This window comes from Gorilla gorilla, chromosome 8, assembly GCF_029281585.2.
Source record: "Gorilla gorilla gorilla isolate KB3781 chromosome 8, NHGRI_mGorGor1-v2.1_pri, whole genome shotgun sequence".
NCBI lineage: Eukaryota > Metazoa > Chordata > Mammalia > Primates > Hominidae > Gorilla > Gorilla gorilla.
The window spans coordinates 23,332,845-23,357,620 of NC_073232.2; the positions used below are offsets into that span (position 1 = coordinate 23,332,845).

General features: G+C 42.8%; 1 protein-coding gene across 1 annotated transcript in view; it reads right to left on the reverse strand.

The window, feature by feature from the left end:
- Positions 1-22,264, reverse strand: part of FRMD4A (FERM domain containing 4A) — a 685,957-nt gene extending 663,693 nt beyond the window's left edge. The window contains exons 1-2 of the mRNA XM_055352375.2: positions 21,901-22,264; positions 21,358-21,483 (exon numbers count right to left, since the gene is read on the reverse strand). Coding sequence (XP_055208350.1) covers positions 21,358-21,402 — 45 coding nt within the window. The 5' untranslated portion in view covers positions 21,403-21,483; positions 21,901-22,264. The remainder of the gene's footprint in view (positions 1-21,357; positions 21,484-21,900) is intronic.
- Between the last annotated feature and the right edge of the window lie 2,512 nt (positions 22,265-24,776).

Here is a 24,776-nt window from a genome sequence, read left to right on the forward strand (position 1 = left end):
TTGAAAACAATGTACTGATACCCTGCTGTCTTCCCAGTAGACCCAGGCAATACAAACCAGTCCCCCATAATCACACGGTACTTACAAAATCAGGTTGGGCTTGAAGAAACTGGTCAAATTGTTTTCACATAAGTTGAAAACGTGACCTACCAAATAACCCATTGGTTAGTTATCCTACAAGATGCTGCTAATACGGGGAACGACTATGAAAATTCATTCAGCGCATGCATTTTTAAATGTACCTGGAGAGTTATTCAAAGATTCAGTGGTATTTCCACTTAGACACCTGCCTTTCCTTCCGTCTCCGTTTTTGTTGAAAAAATAAAAAGCACTTTATGTAAGCCTAGATTCAAACCACAATCGGCTCACAGATAAAGATGTTAGGGGACAGAGAATTTCTCAACATGCAATCACTTTCAACAGCATCGCCTGTTAAAAATCGTACATGTAGACTGGGCATGGTGGCTCACGTCTGTAATCACAGCTACGCAGGAGACCAAGGTAAGGGGATCACTTGAGCTCAGGAATTTAAGACTAGCTTGGACAACATAGTGAGACTTCATCTATAAAAAAATTGTTTTAATTAGCTGGGTGTAATGGCTCACATCTGTAATCCCAGCTACTTAGGTGGCTGAGGCGGGACAATCGCTTGAGCCAAGGAGGTCGAGGCTGCAGTGAGCCGTCATCATGCCACTGCACTCCAGCCTGGGCCACACAGGGAGACCTTGTCACAAAAACAAAAACAAAACAAAACAAACAACAACAACAACAAAACCGTATAGAGTCACCAAAGACTCAGAGAATTAGAACTTCAGAGGTTAAGGCTCTGAAATATGGATTTTATATAAACTTCCAAGGCAGTTCTGGGTTCATTTAAGTTCTGAGAACCCCCGAGGTAGCCACCAGTCATTAAGGCTTCACTGAGCAGCATTCGAACCCCAGCCTCCAGGCCCCCCTCCTGCCTGCGTATCTAACAGTGGGTCCAGTGTTTTCACCGCTCAGGCTCGGTATGCCTCCCTGAAGACTTGCAGTCATTTCCTAACTGATCAGCCCACGACCATTTCCTCTTCCCAACGTAGCCTTCTCATCACGTAACTCCCTGCTCAAGAATCTGTCGTGAATCCTCGTTTCCTTCCTATTTCAAAACCTATTCTTCAACTTTAAATGTAAAGGCTGAAAGAAAATCCCTTCTGGCCTGAGTCCCTCACCGTCCCCTGCACCCTCCCCGCATTCCCTCCTTCTGAACCCCCAGCAGGACTGGCCGTTCTTCCAGCACCTGTGATGTCCTTCGCCCTCGTGCATCTCAGTGCTGGGGTGCTGCTCTCCCAGCTTCTCTAACCCTGTGAGTTGAACCCCAGTACATCTTCGAGGATCCTACCTTGGATGTGGCCCTGCCTCCCCAGCTGGCTGGGATCTGCCTCGGCTTTGGGCCTCTGCAGCATTTTGCTCAGCCTTCCCTTGAGCTCTCGCCTTATTGGGTTTTGTTGTTCATTTCTTTACGCACTCAGTTTGGCCTTCACTGGCCTTCAACTTGCCTGCATCCTAACTCCCTGAAAGAAGGAGCTCTCCTGGTTTGCTTTTCACTCCCCTCAGGCAACTAATGATACAGGAGCTAGAAAGAAATTATTTAGGCAGACAGTGAGGGTCAAAGAGTCCTCGGCAGAATTTTCCTTTTAACAAAAAGCAGCCCCAGAGTAATTTCTTTTCTAACAAAGAGCAGCCTGAAAAATTGAGCTGCAAACATAGATAAGCAAGCTGAAAGCTTGCACGGGTGAATGCTGGCCGCTGTGCCAATAGGAAAAAGGCTACCTGGAAGCCAGGTATGTTCAACATGGAGGCTCCATCCTCCCTTTTCTTTGTCACCACGTGTACAGTAAAGAAACAGGCACAGGGCCGGCCAGGTAGCAAAAGCATCTGCATAATAAACGATTAGGGTGGGGGCTACCAGAAATTCGTGCGCTATGCAAACGGCACACCTAGCCCGAACCAGTTTTTTGCGCCCTATGCAAATGGCACACCTTGTCCAACCAATCTTATGTGCCCTATGTAAATCAGACACTGCCTCCTAAAGCTCAGCTATAGAACCCCTTTCATTTCACCATGGACCAGAAACCCATTCAGGACCCCTCTCTCTGCAGGAGAGAGCTCTTCTCTTTTCTTTCACTGTTAAACTTTCTGCTCTTAAGCTCGCTCCTTTTGTGTCCCCATCTTAGTTTTCTGTGGCTTTGAGACAACAAATCTTGGGTATTTTCCCCAGCTGAAGGATGCCGCTTCACTAGCATGGGGTTCAAACACAGCAGACCCTCAATGAGAGCTTACTAGATTGTTTCATAGACTCTTCTGTCACCTTCTTTACATGTCCCCAAGGTGGTGTTTCCTGGCTTGCATCCCTCTGTGTGTCCGTGGCCACCAGTGCACCAGCAACAGAGCCCTTTGTGGTCCCACACTTGGAATCCCACACAAGCCTCCCCACCTGTCTCCTGAATTTCCACCTCCTCCTCCCCCACCACCGCAGTCCCTAATTGAAGAAGAGCTTCTTGAACATCTCCCTGAATCCTGGAAAACAGCTATCTCGACCTTTGTAGAACTGACAAATTTAGATAAATTCACAAAGCTTTGGAAGATAAGAAGGGTCACATTTTCTAAGAAAGTTTCAATGCCAATTCAACCGGTTGAGTGTGAGATCCCAGAACATGAGCCATCTGGTTCTATAGGACCGTGCTGCATGCACTACACATCCTCTCTCCCTGCAAATGCCCTTTCCAGTATGTCCAATTCATTTTATATTATTTCTTACATTTTTCCTACCAAGCATGGGTTTCTGCTACATGGTACCCCCCACCCTCCCACCCACACTCATTTCTGCCATCTCTCACACTCTCTCTCCCCTCTCCATCTTTGCTCACCCTCCAGCTCATGCCTTACTCAGTTCCAGGTGGTCATGGCAGCCACGTCTTGCTCTCCAGGGCTGTTCCATCTTCTCCCTCCTGCCCCACAAAATCAAGCCAACCCCCATCTGTCTCTCAGAGGTTCCTGACGGCTCCTATGCAAAGTGATTTCTTCCTCCTTTGTATTTCCAAGCATGAATAAACTATGTAGTTGAGCACTTACATATTCCATTTCATCTGGCCTTTTGTTACTCAAGTTTTAGAGAGTATCTTGATTTTTCAACCCAGATCATAAGGTCATTGAAGTTAGGGACCATGTCTTAAAATTGTGGTGTTAAACAATTACCAGGGCTCAGCATGTATTCATAGATGAAATTTCAGTCTTAGATATCTGTTCAGTAAAATGCGCAAGGTTTCTTTGTGCTTTAGGTTTAAATTAATTTCATCTTTGAAAAGCGTAATAAACCATTTCCTCAGTGAAAGTAAGAAAGAGCAGGGAGCATTCTGAGAATAGGAATGAAATTTGGGTATGATTCTTGGGATACAAAATTAAAAGGCCATCTGCCTTTGAGAGGCAGCAGATGTGTAATTGATATTCACTGCTCATTTGCCACTTGAATTCTGTAGACATTTAATGCTGTAATTGTTTATACAGTAAGATTCTTAACAACCTTTGGAGAATAGCTCACTTTTCCTGTAGTCCCCATACTTCTGATCAGCCTATTAGAATCAGTTCTCATTTTCCTGGAGCTTCAAAAGTAGAATTAAAAACTAATTCGCATGATATCCCTTTGAAGATGATAATTTTATAATATCTACAAAAATTTAAAATGATATACCTTTGATCCAGCATCATCTATTTAGGAATCTATCCCACATTATACACAAGCCATATGCACAAAGATATATGCACATAAATGTTCATTGCAGGATAGTTTATAATTATAAAATATTAAAAATAGCCTAAATGTCTATCAATGAGGGATTGATTAAATAAATTATGAGTCATTCATACAATATAATACTAGGAAGCACTTACTAAGAATGAGGTAGCAAAACTCCATTCTATAAAAAAAAAATACAAAAAATTAGCCAGGTGTGGTGGTGGGCACCTGTAGTCCCAGCTAATCAGGAGGCTGAGGTGGAAGGATCACCTGAGCCTGAGAGATGGAGGCTGCAGTGAGCTGCAAGTACGCCACTGCACTCTAGCTTGGGCAACAGAGGGAGACCCTGTCACAAAAAAAGAAAATAAATAAAAAAGAATGAGTTAGCACTATTGGAATTGACAAGGGAAGATGTTGCATATGTGCAGATAATTTCCAGAAGGATACACAAGAAACTAAAGTATTAAGAATCTGGAGTAGTAGGGAAGCCTGGTTTTAATGTATAACCCTTTGTATTTTTTTTAACTTGTAAACGTATTTTTATTTTTAAAAACTAAGTCCAGGAGTGGTGGCTTACACCTGTAATCCCAATATTTTGGGAGGCTGATATGGTAGAACCACTTGAGCCCAGGAGTTCCTGACCAGCTTGGGCAACACAGTGAGACCTCATTTCTACCAAAAAAAAAAAATTTTTTTTTAAATTAACCAGGTGTGGTGGTACATGTCTGTATTCCCAGCTACTCGGGAGGCTGAGGTGGGAGGATCACTTGAGCCCAGGATGTTGAGGCTGCAGTGAGCTATGATTGCTCCTCTGCACTCCACCTTGGGTAACAGAGCAAGACCCTGTCTCAGAAATACATAAATAAATAAAAACTAATTTAAAAAATTAATTTGCAAAAAATGATATTAGCAGTTAAAAGGATTTGGAACCAATATTGGAATGGTTAATTATCTACCAAGAGTTTCAGAAACATCTTTGTCATATTGCCTCTTTGTGTACACAATCACAACTGAAATTATAATGCTTACGAAAGAGACAATGTTTTTTGTTTTTCTATTTTCTTTTTGATCATTAGATTCCAGCTATTTGGTAACTATTATCTCTCAGATTTGGACAGGAATTTGATTGGTGTCAGCTGTGTAAAGAGAGATGCAACAGGGACAGATGTTTGTATGAACAATTCTTTCATGTAGATCACTTTCATGGAATGATGACTATATTTTCAATATTTTGAAATCCCCCTAAGAAACTCATGTAACAAATAAAAGAAAGCATCTATCTCATCTATTCTATTCACAGACCTATCTATATCCACACTTATCTAGAAGATTCTTTTGGTTGTCTGCACAGCAGCCATTACTCTGTATATTCTTCCCTACAGGAAGAGCCTAAAAATGCAGCTACTCTTTTCCCCAGCCTCCATGATAACTGCCTTGTGTATTTTTCAGGATTGTTAGTTGCAGACAACAAAGTCCACCCTAATTAGGTTAAGCAGAAAGGGATTTACTACTGGATATTAGACAGTTTAAGAACATATGGGAAAACCAGATAGCCAAGCACATTTGCCAGAAAGCCAGAAGAAATGCCCAACCACAGCTCAAGACTGTTACAGCAAAGATGCCAGTATTGTCATTCAGCCACCACCTCTGACACTAAAGAGCAGACACTGGCACTTCCAGAGGAGCTGGTCCAAAATAACCTAACACTTTTGCCACCTCGCATGCAAGAAAATCTGATCCACAACTGTTCCTTCGAGCTACTCACTTTCACCTCACCTCTCCATGGCTGGCACCAGTGAGCTGGCATGGTGGAAGTCAGGCCACGTACAGGACCCTAGCTGTAAGGAAGGCAAGAAAATGTATCTTTTAAGATCCCTAGCCTCTATAGTTTAGGAAGGCATCCTGGTGAGGGGTTATGGGAGGAGGCTATGTGAGCTAACCTGCCCTATTTTGGCCAGTGAAAAATAAGGGGAAGTGTTCTGGGGAGCTTCTGGGAGAGATTTTCCTCCCTGATAAAAAGAAACACAAGGAGAGCTCTCTTTACCACGCCTCCTCTTTCTGCTTTTGGACACAGGTGCAAGGGATACGATGCTTAGAGCTGCTGCAGCCATCTTGGAACCATGAGGGGAAGCACTGTCAACATCTACACCCACTCATATTTTTCATGTTGCAATCTCTCTGAGCTTCCTTCCTTGAATTTATAGCAATATTCACCGTTTTCCCATCCTAAAATCTCTCCCTGGTTTCGTCCGATTCTTCAGGCTACCATCCAATGTCTTTCCTCCCCATCGCCTACAAATTTATTCTCTCTATGTTTACTCATTCACCTCCTATCTCCTCCTCATTCACTTGCAGCCTGGGTCTGAGTCTATTATACTCAAGAAGCATCTCACTATAAGGTCACCACTGCCATGTGATTGGTGAATCTTATATATAGTTTTTTTTTTAATTTTTACTTTCCTTTATCTCTCTGCTGTACCTAACTCTTCATCACTTCTTTTTTGTCTTTCTTGAAAGTTTCTACCCTCTTTATATGACAAATTATATTCTCCTGGAATTCTAGTTACCTTTCTGACTGTTCCTTTCTTTGCCTTTTTTATGGAATCTCCTTCCACTCCCTCCCCTTTCAATGCCTCATCCATGGATCCTGGCTCTTCTCTGTCTATTCTCCCCAGGTGGTTTTCATCCTTTCTAACCATCACCCAAATATTGATGACCCTGAATATGTATGTCCAGCCCATAATCTTCTCAAGCTTCACATACATACCTCTAACCACAGCCACATACCTCCACTAGAATGTCTCATGGATCCTTGAAATGAATGTGTCAAAAAAAAAAAGATATCATTAGTCCTTAGAAACCTATTTCTTCTGTGATCTCCACCTTCTTCCTCACCCAACATAAAGATCTGAGGTCATCCTTGCCTCCTCCTTCCGCCTCATGTATGCGAGTAAAAGCTAATCAACTGCTGATTTCACCTAATCATTTCTTACCTGTGTTCCTACAGCAATTTTCTACATATCACTGTCAGAGTGGTCCAGTCAAAATGCAAATCTGATTATTTTGTTCTCTTGCCTAAAGTTTTTTCTAATGCTTTCCATTGTTTACAAGATATGGATCAAGCTCCTCAGCAGAGTATTGTGCTTCATCTTCTGATTTTTCCTCCCTTATATTTTTGTTTCAGAACCCCTAAACTCCATGACTTTTCAAAAGGTATCATGCAACTATATGATCCCCTACTCTTCCTGATACTTTAAATTCTGCCTTAAACTATTCCCGTATTGCATCACCTGGTCTGACCCTTCAAGTTCAGATACTAGCTCTTCTCACATGCCCTTACTCATGTGACAGATGTCCACTGAACACTTACTATGTGCCAGACACTGAGCTAGGAGCTAAAGAATCAATGGTGGATGACACATAGTCCCTGTTCTCAAGAAATTTATAGTCCACACACTGATCTCCAATTCTACCAGGTGGGTTGGGTGCCCTGCTCTGTGCTCTAGTCATAGACACTGTTGATTGCCTATGCAGCAACCACATCCACCTTCTTTTTTCCCTTGTATGAGACCATGGGAATCTACCCCATTCCCAGCTTTAGCAGTAGATATTGATATATCTGATCCAAGCATAGTGATTCCATGCTTTTTGGCTAGTGTCCAGTTGAGGATCCCAGGTGTTGTGGTTTGAACATTTATTCCCTCCAAAACTCATGTTAACATTTAATTGTCATTGTAACAATATTAAGAGGTAGTGTTTTCAAGAGAGGATTAGGTCATAAAGATTCCACCTTCATGGGTGGAATTGTGCTGTTATAAAAGGGTGAGTTCAGCCCCCTCTTACTCTTTCTTGCCCCTCTGCCTTTGCTGTGGGATGATGTAGCAAGAAGGGCCTCCCCAGACGCCCATTCCTTGATCTTGGATTTCTCTGTCCAGTGGAACTGTGAAAAAAATAGATTTATGTTCATTATAAATTTCCCAGTCTATAGTATTTTGTGATAGCAGCAAAAAAAAAAAAAAAAAAAGAAAAAAAAAAAAAGAAGATACCAGGCTTAAGGCAATCAGTGCTTGAGTCTTTTTCCTGGGGAGGGAAAGTGACCTGAGTTGGTCCTCTCAGAAGGAAAGAAAGAATTTCTCATTCCCATTTTGAGGAGAGATGTTTCTTCTTTCCCCCAAGCTTGAACAAGGAAGCATATTGAACAGTTGCTGCAGGCAGCAATCTGGTGACCACATGAGGAATATCAGGCTGAAGACAAAGCTTACAGATAAGAGCAGAGCCAAAAGATCTAGTGGTAACAGGGGATGGGTGGAACCAGAGCCACAGCCTAGGAACAACTCCATCCTGGACTTAATATGTGAACTAAAGAAGTGTCCTGTTTTAAAGCCAGTTTAAGCAGCTTTTAATTTAGTTATTAATGAGAGTCAATATGCACCATCCACTGGAAGTTCCCATGTGAAACTCAAGAATCCACACTCTCTCCCATTCTCTCTTTTCCTGGCATTAGTTCAAGTCCACTTTATCGCTCAGTTGTATGACTTTAATACCTCCTTGTTCAGATTCCTTTGCCTCAGATTCACCTCTTCTTTCCATTTATTCTCCATATCATTTGCAGCATGATATTTCTACATCTGCACTCTGATCATGTCCTTCCCCACTTAAAATCATTGATGACTATTTGTAGAGTTCAAGATAAAGTTCAAACTCCTTGCCATTTATTCAGAAGACATTTCGTGTCTGCCCCCAGCCAGGATCTTGACCTCTCTTTCTCTATTCCTTTTTGCCTTCCTCATACCCAAATGTCACATAGTTGCTGGGACGTGTGACTCTCCCATTGCATTCATGTATGCTGTTCCCTGTACCTGGAACTACTGTCCACTACCACTTACCTCACCCACCAATAATCCTCCAGAACCTTTAGCTCTACTTTAGAAGTAACTGCACGGTGTTCCTGTGCTTTATAGCATTTTGACTATTTCTCTGCCACCACGTTTATCTCACTGTGTTGCAACTGTTTGTTTATTGGCCTTTCCAACTACACTCTAAACTTCTTGAGAGCAGGGACTAGGTGGTATTTACACACATATCCACATATCCTCAGCACATACCACAATATCTCTGACTGAGACCCTCCAAAAATCTTTTTACAAAGAGAAGGGATGGAAAGAGAAGACAAGAGAATAGAATACAAAGGGAACAGGAGGGGAGGGAAGAGGAGGGGAAGGAAGGAGAAAAGAGAGGAGAAGACAAGACAAGAGATGGAAAAAAAAAGAGGAAGAAAGCCAGTTGTTTCTTCTTGGGAAAAAAGAAGGCCAAAGGAGTCCAGAAAATAGTCACAGATTTTACTCTGAACAGGCCAAAATAACTAATTGTCCTGTCTAGATACAGAGTCTGAGTTTTAATGCATTTTCTTGCTAGAAAATTCAAAATATATAAAAGGATGTGCACTCAAAGGACCTCCGCTTCAAATTTTCCCTGCCGTTGGTGCTTCGTGCCCATGGGATGTGTATTAAAGAGGCTGCCTCACTCAATAATTGTAGAGAATAGAAGGAGAACAAATAGTTGTTGATACAGGTAATGTTCATGTTTCCCCATTGTAGCAGCATATGGCACTAGTTGTAATGGCCTAACGTAAAGCATTCCTGAAGAATATTAATGACCAACTAGGTTAATGACCAAAGACTCAGCCTCAGGCCCCAGACATAGTCTCCTGTTCATTAATCCCTAGGAAATGACCTCAGCCATGTTCATTATAGCTCAATTACATTCACACTCCCTCATGAGAAAAGAAAGCATTGCAGTCCTGACACCAAGCTATACCCTCCTTTTTTTTTTTTTTTTTTTTTACCTTGACACATGGGCAATAAAGACACAAAACAAGTTATTAGTCCCAAGGCCAAGCATGTAAAGGAAAAAAACATTATTGCCTTTTCAGCTCCCAATCATCAGTAAGAACTGAATTTGGGACCTCAGAGGTCACAGAGCAGGCTGACCAGGATTTACGCATCCTCTGAGTGTTCTTTGAAGGTGTGACATGCACTAAGCACATGTTAGCCCCAGATGTTCAGAGTTTGGATGAAAATCGGAAAACTCAAAAGGCAGCTCTTTGCTAGTATGCAAAAAAAAAAAAAAGACTTCTTCAGATATCAACCTATCACTCATTCAATCAATATTTATACAATGTTTCCTCTGAGTAAAGTCCCATAGACTGTTTGTGAGTAATTCGGAAAAGAGCATCAAGGAACATAAAATCAAGTTACATAGAATGAACATACCCCGTGGTGGCTTGAAACATGTCCTGAACCACATCGACATGTCCTTCATCAAGAGGCAGTCTAAATCCTCTCACCTTGGATCTAGCCTTAATGACTTGTCTGTAACCAAGGAAATGCAACAGGAGCAAGTCTGCATGACTTCTGAGGCTAGGTTATGAGCGATCATATGGCTCTGCCTGGCTAGCTCAGATACTCAGTTTTGGACCCTGGGTCACTCTGCAAATCCACCTACCTTGAAGCAGCCGTATTTTGAGGAGGCCCACATCATGTGGGGAGAGTCTAATGTTATGGTTCACAGAACCAGCTGTGGTCTAGCTAACAACAGCATCTACCCATACATATGAGTGAAGACTTATCTCCAGAAGATTCCAAGACCAGTTGTTGAATCACCCCAGCCATCAGCTCTTCCCAGCTGAAGCTCCAGTGTGGAGCAGAGACAATCCATTCCCACTGTACTCTGTTGGAACTCCTGACCCATAACATTTATAAGCGTAACAGAATACTGAATTTTGTACAAAAATTACAAAGTGTGGGATAGTTTGTTTTACAGCAGTAGTAACTGAATATCTCTCTCTCCTCTCTCTCTCTCTCTCTGTCTCACACACACACACACACACACACGATAAATACATACAGCCACCTTGTGAGGTTTAGTAATAGTTTGCCTGTATATGTTCCTAGTTTGGCCATGCCTAAAGAAATCTTTGAGGAAGTGCCATCATCTAATGGAACTGCATTTAACCTGCATCTATTAATAGCAAAAATCACCAAGACTTCTTCAATGGGGCCATGCGGCACATTCAATGTGAAGAAAATTAATTCCAAAGTCGAGGGAACATTGATTGGGTACAAACACTGTCCTGCATCACAAGGTGATTAAACTCCATTAGAATGCACCTCTCTCAGGCTTGGCCTCCTGTTATTTCCTCTCTACAATCTCTTCAGGATTTCTGAGCTTCAGTGTCACTGCCAGATCTGCCTCCCATACCAAATCTAATCCAGGACCTAACTCAGCCTGTACCTCCAACTGCCCACCCTCCACCTTTACTGGCAAATCTCATTATTTCCTCAGCACTTTCACCTCTGTAGTCCTCAGTCAATAGAAAGCTATTCTTATTCAAATTGTATTTCCCACTCCAGAGTGGCTTGTATGTGTCATGGTCCCTGCACCTCCAGGAGTCACAGAGTGGTCCCAGCTGGCTCCTCCCTGTGTGTGTCCCCTGTCATCCATCTCCCATCCAATCCTGATGGCTCTCCCTTCAGGATGTTCCAGAATTCATTCCCCTTCCTCTTTTCTTACTGTCAGCTCCGTGCCACCTCTTTACCTCCCGCCCAAATTCATGCAATTGCCTCTAAACTGGCCCTCTCCTTCCAGTGTCCCCAGCACACCCTGCCTTCCACCACTAGATTAAACACCCCACTTCCCATGCCTGCCCATTAAGTCAGTCCAATCCAAGAACCTGGAGAGGCTTCAGTGCCTGCAGCTCCAATCCAGATGCTCCCAAGAGCATTTGCAATGTCTTGCCTTATTCTTTAGCTAGCAGTCCATCTCCTCCATGACACAGACCCTTTAACAAAATATCAATCCCTCCTTTCATATTCCCACATTTGCCCTCCCCAACCCCACCCTTGGTGGTTTAACATTTCCTCCTGAATTTCCTGATGATTTTGTTCCCTCCACTGGGAAGCTACTCCTTCCCTCTCTTCCCCAGCCAACATGATATACACTTTTCAAAATAGCTTAACGCCATTTTCTACAAACCATGTGGACTAGCATTCTAGATCTCACACACCTGTCCCTGCCCTTGCCTCTGATTTCTTCAAACGCCTTGTTAGTAAATACCATACCTTCCATGTAGGCCCATTTCTCAACATGCAGTGTGACCTAAGCATTTTCAGTACTTCTTATTTCTCTAATGAGATATAAGTTCCCAGGCAAGGGCCACGCACTGTACTCACCAAAATTCCTCCCAAAGCCTGGTGTGGTGCTAAGCTGCCAGGAAGCAGCCAATCAATACCTTCATTACCAAATATATTGAGAAGAGTGCATGATGCTGGAGTCTGCTAAACTCCTTCCCACCCCGGGGCCATGGCCCAGGTTGGAATGCCCCATCCATGACTTTTCACCCTTGCCTGCTTCTTGTAGCTCACCCTTCAGTTCAAATGTGACCTCTTCTAAGAAGGCGTCCTCAGTCACTCCTCTAAAGCTGTCTTCCAAGCACTGTCTCCAAATAACCATTTTTAATTCTCTATAGGGCACTCATAGTTCTTCTATTTATTTTCAATGTGTTATTTATTTTTATTTTTATTTTTGTCTTTTCCCAGGAGAGTGTAAGCTTGATGACAACAGAAAGACTTTCTGTCTGGTTCACCAGTGTATCCCTCCTATTAAAACAGTGTCTAGAAGAGAATATGTGATGGGTTAAGTGAATGGATGAATGAATGAAACGAATGAATAAAGTATAGAGAAATACTCTATACTTATGAGGCACTCACAATCTATTACGAAAAACAGATACAAAAGTCAAATATCATCTAGCGATAAGTAAAATTTTACATATATATGAATTATATATATGAATGAATATACATACATATTTCATATATGTATATATGAAATAAAGGAGAAAGTGAGGAAGGTAGAATAGCATTCCAAATAATAGAAAGTGTACATTCAGAAGTGCACAGGCTTAATCCTGCATATCATTTGTCAAGGAAGGAAATGTCCAACACTGTGAGAGTATGAATTTTGAGGGGTGGAGGAAGGGACCCTGGGACATGAGGCTGGGCAGGTAGGCAGAGACCAGATCTGTAAGTGAGTAATGTGGTATATTAAAAAGCTAGATCCTTATCCTGTGTAAAATCAGGTACAACTGGAGAATTTTAGGCAGAGAAATTAGACCTTTATTTCATAACTAACACTCTAGAAAAAGTACAGAAGACAGTCGATAGTGATAAGAGACTAGAAGCAGAAAGACCAGGTAAGAGGCCCTGCAGGTAGCCCAGGTGATATGGTTTGCATCTGTGTCCCTGCCCAAATCTCAAGTCTGAATTGGAATCCCCAGTTTTGGGGAAGGGGCCTGGTGGGAGGTGATTGTACCATGGGGGCAGACTTCTCCCTTGCTGTTCTTGTGATAGTGAGTGAGTTCTTATGAGAGCTGGTTGTTTCAAAGTGTGTAGCACTTCCCCCTTTGCTCCCTCTTCCTCCTGCTCCCACCATGCAAGATGTGCCTCCTTCCTCTTCGTCTTCCACCATGATTGTAAGTTTCCTGAGGCTTCTCCAGCCAGGCTTCCTGTACAGCCTGCGAAACTGTGAGTCAATTAAACCTCTTTTCTTTATAAATTACCCATTCTCAGGTACTTCTTTATAGCAATGCGAGAATGAACTACTACACTAGGTATGAGAGAGTAGAGGCCTGGACTAAGGCAGGGGAGGTGAGTACATAGGAGGGGCCAGATTCAAGAGAAACTGAGGCAGCAGAAGCAGCATGGCCCATGACTAGCTGAACCAGGTAGATGAGAGAAAGCAAGGACTCCAAGGCTAATCCCAGGATAACAAGCACAAAGGCACCACCACCAACTAAGGTTGGGGAGAAGACCATAAATTCTACATTTGAGCTGGGCTGAGGTGTTCTGAGTTTCACATACCTGTGGAACAAGCAGGAGAATAAATCTGATAAAGCATTTGGACTTGCAGTTACTAGGAGCTTGGGGCAAGGCCTGAGTGAAAGACATGATTTGGGAGCCATTAGTGTACAGATGACAGTGAAAACCATGGGTGTGCATGATATACTTGGAAAGATAAACTGGATCTACCATTCAGGAAATTGCTTCTCCAGGTCCAGACTGTGAGGCTAAGATTTCAATATCCAGGATTATAAAAAGCACTCATCACAGTGCAACAGAAGTTGCAGGCCAGTGTTTCCTTGACATTGGAATTTATTCTCCCCACTCGATACGAACCACATGGTCTTGATAGAGCATGTTTCCAGGACCTTTGATTACTACCAGGCTAAATACCGTATGTTCCATTAAGCTTCATATTCTGGCATAGAAGTCAATGAGAAACTGCTACTTGCACCAGTAATATATGTTCTCCAAACCACTATTATACTTTGCAAAGCTGCTCTACAATTAATTTTTAGCAGAGATGCACTCATAACTGCCCCATCATGTGTAAAATGCACGCATTTTGCCTTTGCCAGAGAGAACATATTGCAGCCCATATTTTAGTCATCTCCCTTCAAAGGGTAAGAAAATTCTGTGAGTTATTCAACATAGGAATGCAAATTTAAATTTGCTCATAACTAGAATGGCTCACATGGCCACAGGAACATCTGTTTTTCTAAAAGCATTAGCTGATTGTCCAGAGGTGGTCACTCATTGTCCAGAGACTGGGATGGAGAAAGACAGAAGTGGGCAACTTGTTTCTTAGATGGATTTTGTCTCATGTAAGAGTTGCATGAGATGAATTCAGGTAGACAATCATTTCATATCTTTTTAAGATAAAGGAAGGGACTACTAGTATATACTGTGCTATTTGCTTTGGGCCAAAAATAGCACTACGAACTTTACATGCATATCTGGTTGAATTATCCCAAATCTTACATGGTAGCTATTATTATCTTATTTTACAGACAGTGAGATTTGTTCAAACTAGCATAAAATATTTAGGCAATTGTGCTTCTCCATTTATATTTATTTTGAGGAAAATTGAAGCCATGATTTGGGATTCACTGATGCTTTACCTCCCTGACTAGTTTTGCAGATTACCTATCATGGTATACAAGATGCATAGACAACTGTAATGGGTATCTATCCTTTTTGCCTTCCTAGCATCCCCTTCTGATAAAATAGCATCCTCCCTCCTGATAATACAGCTCTTCCTTTTTTGGAACCTGCTTTTCCCACCCCATGTAATTCAGACAGAGTTATCAGCCAGTTGATTACTTCCTTCCTTCCTTTCAATAGGTCTAGACACATTAGCCAGCCTGATTAGTTAGAAATCTCCATCTCTGTACCCAGTAATTGGCCCGCGAAGAGCCTGTTATTCAAGAGATCCAAAGACAGCTTGTAAGAGATGACCATGAAAGAGAGTCCTGCTCATTTACCTACATTCACTAACTCTAAGAACAAGTAACCCTAGAGCTGCTGGGAGAAGAATCTGCCAGAAAATGAAGTCCACACAAAGAAAAGCAGAGCCAAGACATGGCAGAGCCAGAGAAACAGGGTTCAGATGCCACCATACAGTCCTTGATCCAGCTTCTCCTGGAGCTCTTTTATTCCTGAGACTCCCTGGTCACATCAGTCAGTAAGTTTCCCTTTCTGCCAATACTAGCAGTTTGAGTTAGTCTCTGTCGATTAGACTAACAGAAACAGGTCCGGCAGAAAATGAAATAAAAATATATTTAGCAAAAAATTATCTGAGTTACTTTTACAGTCATGGATTTCAAATTTCACCATTTGAAACAGATAAATTTGTACACTAAATAGTAACTAAAAATATTAATAGCAAGATCTCAAAGACACCCATTGGGAAATTTTACCTTGGGTGCAATAATTTAAGCTTAAGAAGGATTTTTGCCACTGACTTGGAGGTAACAATGACATGACCATTTCTCAGGGACTTTTTGACAATTATCTTACTTATGAATAAACCAGAAAGATAGATGATACTAAATATTAGTTTCGCCCTTAGACCCAAATATCTAGGACCTCTCCCCTGGGCCCCATGCCTGGATGGCTCCATTCTGTATACAGTGCTTTAGGTGGCTTCACTGTATTACTATGTAATTATTATTCTCCAAATTTCCATAAAAGTTGTCAATATCACTTTTTTCAAACATATGCATGAACCATCATGAAAACTTGAGTACTATCTTAATGTTATTTATTTATTTATTTATTTATTTATTTATTTATTTATTTAGAGATGGAGTCCCGCTCTGTCACCCAGGCTGGAGTGCAGTGGCGTGCGCCGATCTCGGCTCACTGCAACCTCTGCCTCCTTGGTTCAAGTGATTCTCCTGCCTCAGCCTCCCAAGCAGGTGGGACTACAGGTGCACCCCACCATGCCTTGCTAATTTTTGTATTTTTAGTAGAGATGGGGTTTCACCATGTTGGCCAAGCTAGTCTCAAACACCTGACCTCAGGTGATCTGCCTGCCTCAGCTTCCCAAAGTGCTGGGATTACAGGCATGAACCACCGCACCTGGCCTGTATCTAAATTTTATCGCAAATTATCTGAGTCATCTTGGGCAAGCCCTTTGACTTCTCTGGACCCCAACTTCACCATATAATAGGAAGATGTCGTTCCTAACCTGTCTGGAGTGTTGAGGACATCCGGTGGGACAACATCTGCAAACGCACTTTGAAAAACATAGAGATTATTAATTTAAGAGCAAGAGTCCTTAAGACAAAACTCAATTTTATTCTATGCTTTTTGCCAGTTGGGATCTGCGGAAAAGCCATAGGCTTATTACAAATTCTGAATCTCTTTTCAGGATCTAATCTGAATCTGTCAGATTAGACCTCTCACAGGTCAAATGTAGAGAAGGATTAGATTATAGTAATAGAACTAGAACCTTGATCACATCTCCAACTGGCCTTTCTGATCTTGCAACCCTTTGTCACCTACAGGAAATCTGCCCAAACCAGTCTACTCCCCGTCTCCCAAACACGATCCAGACTTTGTTGTATTCAACCACTCCCCTCACCTCAAATCTGCTCTCTTAACTCATCCATCACTCAACATCTTGCTTGAACTTCAAGAACAAGTTCATCCACTCTGACAACCAGCGCCCCCTAGGGCTCACTTGGTGATGAGTTAGGCACTGTTTTGTTATAGTTCTTATGTGATTCTCTGAAGACGTCCTGTAAATTTCTCACTGTTACAGTTCCTGTGTATCTCCAACCTGTCTTGACAATTAGACTGTAAGTATGCTAAAGCCAGTCACTGCCTTGTACTCTTCTTGCACAAAGTAGATACCAAGCAAATATCTGTTGGTTGGTTAAAAAGGAAATTGTCCAAAGGAGGAAAATGGCTTAGAAAAGAATTTATAAAGAAATGAAATGAGGGAGATAAACTCATAGAACAGCAGGTTATCCATTGAAATCTATTAAACATAGACAACGGAGCTGGTCTATTCAAAAGAAGCCCAGAAATCTGAAATCAAATATTTAGAATGGAAAGAAACTTCAGGATAATCTAATTGACATTCTTCATTCATTGTGGTTAATCACCCACTAACTTCTCTGACTTGTGAATTGAGTTTTTATACATTAAATTTTTTATGTTATAAAATATGACTCTTGGTAATTTCCTAGAAACAGAGTCTGAGAGAATAGAACCTTGAAAAAATGGCAGCTATTTCATCGATATAAAAAATATTTTTTCTTGCTAGAGTCAAGCCAGACATCTTGAGCCAGACTTGTGGTATCCCTTTTTTATTTTACACTTCAATATGGAAAAGAACAGATGATTAACAGAAAGACAGGATTCCTCACCTGGAAACACAGAAAATGCTGACTGGTTCAGAGGGGAGCTAACTTCAGGAGTGAATCCAAAGTGTTAGAAAGTCCTAGAAGTCAAATTGTTGAGCTTTGATATGCTGTCAGAGAAAGCACTGGCTTGGGACTCAGAGGACCGAGATTTTGAGAACTTGCTTCATCAGTTTCACTTATGTGACCATTGACAGTTTTCCAAATTCTAATTATCAGATTTTTTTTGTCTTAAAAGTAGGGTCATGAATGGAATTAAATGAGATAATGTATTTAAAGACACTTCATTTATAGAAAAGCTTAATTTGCATTATTTATTATCCAGTTAATTTCCATTAAAAACTATTTTAATCTAGCTGTCCCAAAGGTGAGCCTTTAGAATCTAAGAACCAAAATGGCATCATAACACCCCTGAAGCCCCTTGGTTATTCATCCTTATCCTGGCTCTAAAGATAAACTAATCCTCAGCTCTAGCACGTTCCAGCCCTTGCAGCTTTCCCTGAACTCACACGCCCTCAACAAATGACACGTAGCCAAGAGCTTCCCGCTCTACAATTAGTCACATCAATCTGAAGCCTCCTCACAGTTTGGTGAACACAGCAGTATCTTCTTTCGCTGCCTGAGATTCTTGCAAAGATGGGAAAGGCAGCTTTTCAACAGCCTAAAAGGCCATCTCCACCACCATAATGTGTCTTCTCTCCAAGTCCCCCCTTCCGTGGTCATATGAGTGGCTCTGTCCTGTGTGGAGAGGCATCACTGCCCTCTGTGAGCTCTCCGTTGAAAGAATCAGTGAGGTCCTCCCACCTCAAGATGGTCCAGGCATGCTTACCACCTGGGACCCCTCCCAGCTGACCGCAACCCAGCCCCAGCTTGAAAAGGCCTCTGAGACACTGTTCAAAAGTCATTGGCTTTTGTCCAATGGACCAACTTAGGTTCCTGTGGGGTAGACTCCTGATGGCAGAGTATGAATGAACACTAATGATCATCCGTGTCAGCTAATAATATGAAACATATCTGCCCTAGCATAAAAGCCAGAGTGGGAACACACTCCACCATTTTCATAGCAATACTGCTCATGTGCAAGGTTGGAAATAGAGACATAACGCTAAATAAAGCCCTCGAATTGGCTATCCTGGAACTTCATCTGTACACTGTTTCTTAGAGATCTTAAATTGTGTTTAACAGAATGGAAGGGACCCTAGACATCAGAGAGCACTCTCAGTTAGTAAATGGCATCACCAAGGCAGAGAAAGGAAGGGACATTCCCAGGATCACTCAATGAGTGGCAAGGCTAGAATGGAGCACAGGGCTGTCCAACCCTCCAGACTCTGTGGCCGCTTCTGTAACCAATTAAACATGCTCTGCCCTGAAGCATTTAGCATCTAAGCTGAATGTAACCTCTGGGTGTCTCCTTATCCAAAAGCAAGGGGTGTGGCCAGATCATCTCCCCACCTACCCCTTAGCCCGGATGACTCCATAGCACAAAATCAGAACTGCAATCCACCAACCTGGTATCAACCTCCCACAGACTGTGTGTTTATGAGCTCTGGCTCTTGCTGTTATGCCAGGCTACTTTCCTCAGTGAGCAGACACTCGATAAATACTGACAACTGATTGGCTGATGAATGAGCTCATAAATAATAATGTTTACAGCTTCCTTCCTGAACTCACAGCCAAAACAACTCTGCTAAATGGCCTCTTTTCCTCCTTTCTTTCCTCCTCGGCTTGCTTATAAATTTTAAGATGCATCATGCAAGATGTCAGGGAAGCAATTACTTTGGGATTTACCCTTAAAAAGGAAAAAAAATAGCACCAAAGTCCATAGGGGAAAATTTCCCTGAACTAAACATGAACCAGAAAATGTATACAGACTTTGATTACACATGGTACTCCAGGGTTCTTTAATCAAACGGTCCATCAGGGTGTCAAGAGCTCTTTGCCCTGGTTTCCAAGACAGGAGAACACGATCCTTTTTTCCGGGCAGGAGGAGAGTGCCAGGGACAGATCTAAGGGCAGAGGCCACTGACAAATGGAAGGTAAAGTCTGAGATGTAGACACTACCAGGACAGCAGCCATAGTATGTGGAAGACCTAGGAACAGAAAAGCCTGTGTGTGTGTGTGTGTGTGTGTGTGTGTGTGTGTGTGTGGTGTGTGTATAACAGCAGAAATGGATGCTATTCATTTAATTTGGATACCAAGGATTTATGCTTAGGGGCTTGGAATAAAACAGATACACATCTTTCTTCTAAGTATAGAAGAAAGGTCCAAGTAGGAGGCTGAGACAAGCGGGTCTAACTCTCCCTAAAGCTATTTTTCAAGAAAACTTTTCTCCTCTATATTAACATGATGCAGGATTTATTTCTGTTAGTGTACTAGATAATATAATATACATACGCATGTGTGTGTGTGTGTGTGTGCACATGTGTGCCTGTATTTCAGTGCATATAACCCAGGCTTCCAGGTTCCCAGAAGTCTCCTAGACCCCATAGATAATGCATTTTAGTGCCAGCAATCATCACGAATACTCAGTGATGGAATGAAAATTCCTATCCAGTTTATTTGACCACAGGTAGACGATGGAGGATAAAGTATCATCAGACGATAGAATTAGTAAGGGAAAGAAGTCAGGTAATGGGTAATTTCTCTGGAAACTGACAATTTCATTTCTTCTAGTCCTACTCCCCCAGTGAAATCAGAAGTCAGCAGAGGCCCGTGAGATAGATTTCAGGCAATTCAACTAAATCTGTGGACCCAGTGGAATTTTGAGCAACGAAGAACCAAGATATCTGTTCCTTTTAACATGACCTGGCTTGCCACCCAGGGGGCAGGCTTCCCACTGACGGCTCTTCCAAGTCACCTCCTTAAACTCGTCAGGCCTTGCAAAGTTGCATTTCCCCTCCTCATTCAGAAGACACAAATCAATATACACAGAAGCACTTATGCTTGGTTCATAAAATCTCCTGTGTAAATGCTGGAAACATTTCCATGCCAAGCCTGATGCAGACTACTTCCAACAACAGCCAGTATTACCGTGGTGTGTGGGAACCCTGGGAAAGGAGAGAGATGCAAAACCATGGCAAAAGCCACTGCTGAACCTAGTGTCAAGCCAAAAGCCAATTGGGTTGCAACAGGACAGTGCCCATGTCCCTGTGTGCTTTAATATGGTAAGAGCTAGGGCTTTCTTAATTTGGTGAAAATTCCAGAGGGGTATAAGGTGAGTCAGCTGCTCACACACAGATAAATGCCTGGACAAGGCCTGCCAAGGTTTGCCATCAATGGTAGATAGGAAACAAGCTGCTCCCAACTCAGTAGCCCAAGCATCACTGAGGCCACAGTGAACCTCCTCCACCACCTCTACAGGAAAGTATGAGCAGATATGTGGGCGCCTAGAAAGAAGACCCCATTCTGTCACCCCATGGGCAACAGATTCCACAGTTGCCCTGAGAAGATATCCAAAAACAAACAAAATCGGCTCAATTTAGATGCAAAAGACAAGGGGGAAAGGATGCTGGGAGCTGGAGGAGGCATCCTAGCAATCTATTTCGAGGGGCTCTTAGCACCTGTTTGCAAGCACAGCTCTCAAAATAGCATTCAGCAACAAGTTTCTGAAATGGCAAATCTACAGCTTCTTTTCCCTGCAAGTGCTTTGTCATGCTGATACTCTGACCCAAGAAAGCATTTCCAAAGAGCCTGCGGGATAAAGCGGAGCAATGTTGAACATGTCTGCAGCCACTGCAGCAGCAGCAGCAGCCCACGGAGCAGGGGAGGCTGGAGTGGACGCTGCCCGGGCCCCACCTCCTGTCTGAACACTCACCATCAGCAGGCCGAGAGCTGAGTCGGGCACCAGCTGCACTGCCATGGTCTCCGATTCCCATGCACGAATCCTGCTGCCGAGTCAGTCCGCCTGGGCCCCGGGTGGCTACAGAGCATCCAAAAGCACCTGCAGAAAAAGCAGCCAAAATCCAGACTTAGGGAGCAAAAGGCTCAAGGGGAAGATAGGCCACCTTTCACAAGGGGTGGGGAGGAGGTCAGGGAAGACAGGGTGGAAACTGTGCTTAGGGAGGAAAAAAAAAAAAAAAAAGAAGAAGGAAAATAGGAAGCTGCAGGTTATTTAAAAGTGAGCCCTCCCTAGCTTCGCAAAGCGGCACAGACACGGAGACCGCATCAAACACAAATGTGAAAGCTTAGAACACGGAATGTTTAACTGCTACCTTCGCCCTGGCAGCAATTCTTCCTTTAACTGACAATTAAAATAAAACATTCCCTATTGCAGATAAATCAAGCAGCCCGAGCCACCCCCTCTCTCTGCATCTCTCAGCAATTCTGCTGCATAAACATGCTGAATGTCACAACATACCGCTCGCAATCTGGTCAGTGTCTTCTTTGCTGCAGATAGGTGTGTCCCTTTTTGCAAAATCAGATATCTGGGAGTGAGACAGCCGAGTCTGACCATGAGGCACCAGGCAGTCACTGGAGATCAGCAAATACCCTTACCATCCCCGAGGAGGAAGTCACTTAGGAACTGACCCTTCCACCTTCCCCAAATCTACTTTTCCTCTCCAAGTAGACTGGCCAGCTCAGCTCCCGGTAGGGCTAACATACTTAAGAGGAACATGGAATTGCACTGCCTGTTCTGTGAGCGTTCTGATCTCCCTGGCTGTACCACATGTACGCTGCATACAGACACACTCTACCTCTCTCTCCCTCCCTTCCTCCCGCCCTTCCTCCCTCCCATCCCTTCCCTCCCATCTCTCCACAGGGCTGCCTGTTAGGAATTTTGAAGGAGCCTCCCTAGCTCAGGGAGGCATAGGAGGTGAATTTGTCACAAGGGACACTGCTTAAGAGGAAAAGGCAAGTTAGCCTTGAAAATCATATCATGCAGCATTTTCCCTGGAAGATGTCAATGAAGGGAGAAAGAAAAAACCTGCCGAATCTTGTTATATAATGGGTAGCTCAAAGGGCTTTCCAGAGTCAAAGACTTAAGAAAATGAGATATCTTTTCATGAGCACTGTCAAGCTTGTGTCTTCTTCTGGAGTCCATGTATTCAACTAAAAATGGTGATTCCTGATACTTCTAGTATGTCCTTTTCTGATTTCTTCCTTTACTCACCTCCTGTAATGGCTCCAAAAAATCCTTAAAATTAACTAGACAGTGTGAAATGTAGAAACATAGAGAACAGTTTTCGAAATAAGAAACTAGGGGGAAGAAATTAATGACCTTTAATGTTCCTGTGCACGAGCATAGCTATTGTTTCTATATTACTTATACTTTTAAAACTATTGATTTGGGCCAGGTATGGGAGCTCACACCTGCATTCCCAGCACTTCTGGGGGTTGAGACAGGAAGATAGCATGAGCCCCAAAATTCAGGGTGAGCCTAGGCAACGTAGCAAGACTTCATCTCTACAAAAAAAAAAAAAAAAGAAATAAAAGAATTAGCCAAGCATGGTAGTGTGTGCCTAGAGTCTCAGCTACTTGGGAGGCTGAGGTGGGAGGATCAGTTCAGTCCAGGAGTTTAAGGCTGCAGGGAGCTATGACTGCACTCCTGCAATCCAGCCTGGGGGACAGAGCAAGACTCTGTCTCTAAAAAAATTTAAAAATAAAAAGTATTTGCCCATCACAGTGCTTAGCACAGAGTAAGTACTAAAATATATTCAATAAATGAGTGAAGGCTGGGTACAGTGGCTCACACCTGTAGCCCCAGCACTTTGGGAGGCTGACATGGGCAGATCACCTATGGTCAAGAGTTCAAGACCAGCCTGGTCAACATGGCAAAACCCTGTTCTATGAAAAACACAAAAATCAGCCGGGTGCGGTGGGCACCCGTGTTCCAAGATACTTGGGATACTGAGACAGGAGAATTGCTTGAACCTGGGAGGTGGAGGTTGCACTGCGGTGAGATCGCACCACTGCACTCCAGCCTGGGCAACAGAGCAAGGCTCTGTCTCAAAATAAAGAAAAGAAAAGAATAAAACAAAATAAAATAAGTGAGTGAAAAAATTTATCCCACATTGTTTTTCCTATAGTGGCCCAATGAGCTTGAACCTTGATTCCACAGTGTGTGGATGGAGTCTCATGTTACTGATCCCCGGAACACCAGAGCATCCCTCCTTGCCAGCAGGTGCCTGGAGATTCAAAGCATGACTTGAGTCGCATGCATGTGGCCTTGCACAGAACTGTCAGGACATTCTGACTGTGCTGGTGGATTGCAATACTATTGAAAATAATATGTATATTCACATTTGAAAAATAATAACAATGATTTAAGGAACAGGTCTATAATAGTGATTTAAGGGACCTTATCCTAACTTTGCAGATGGATTTCTAAATGTATTCAACTGATATTTGCAGAATGCCGACTTTGTACCTCTGCCCTCAAGGAACTTTTTATCTGGTAGAATCATTAATGATACAAGATAATATGTAACAAATGCAAAAAAAAAAAAAAATCCCAAATAGTTTGGATAGCACAGAGTAGGGAGGGCTTACCTTTTTTTTTGTAGCTCTTGCACTGGAACTTCAGGAACAGCAGAACATCTTTTTCAGAACATTTGCTTTCTGATTCTACATGGACTATGTGTTTGGAAAATAATCAAAGCTAAGAAAAAACGTTAATATTGGAGCTATTGCAACTGGTGGATATGGGCAGAGAAAAGACAAACCCTGAGGAGAGACAGGTAGGAGCAGCCTCAGGTATGGGAGAGTCTGGTACATCCTTAGGTTGCAGAGGCTGGCCTGAGAGATTTTGTGTCAGCCCTTGACGCTGGCCCCCAGAACACCTGCCTTCCTCTCTCAGCACTTCACTCATGGCTCCTTTGCCTGGAAAGCCTCATCCCCTGTCTGCTTGAATTGCAGCCCAGATTTTCTGGAAAATAGCCTGCAGCAAATCTTCTGCAAGAAGACATCATTGGGAGGTGCAATTTCAGGGTGGCGAGAGTGGGGGTGTGGGGAAGGTGAGGCAGGGATGGAATGAGAGCAGGTACAAGGTGGGGTTGACCAAAGTGGGCATAGGACAGCTACTCAGTCCTGAGGAACAGCTTCCAGACAGGTATGGAACTTCCAGTTTTTGGTATAACCCATCAAGGAGAGGAAGGGAGAGGGAGCTAACAGCCTAGTGCTGTCCATTAGTTGACTCTTTGGTCAAATTGATTCCATCAGACATTAACCCTCTTGCACTTCAGGGTTATGTTACCAACTCCCGCAGGTAGGCATGAAAGGCATTGCATCTGAACC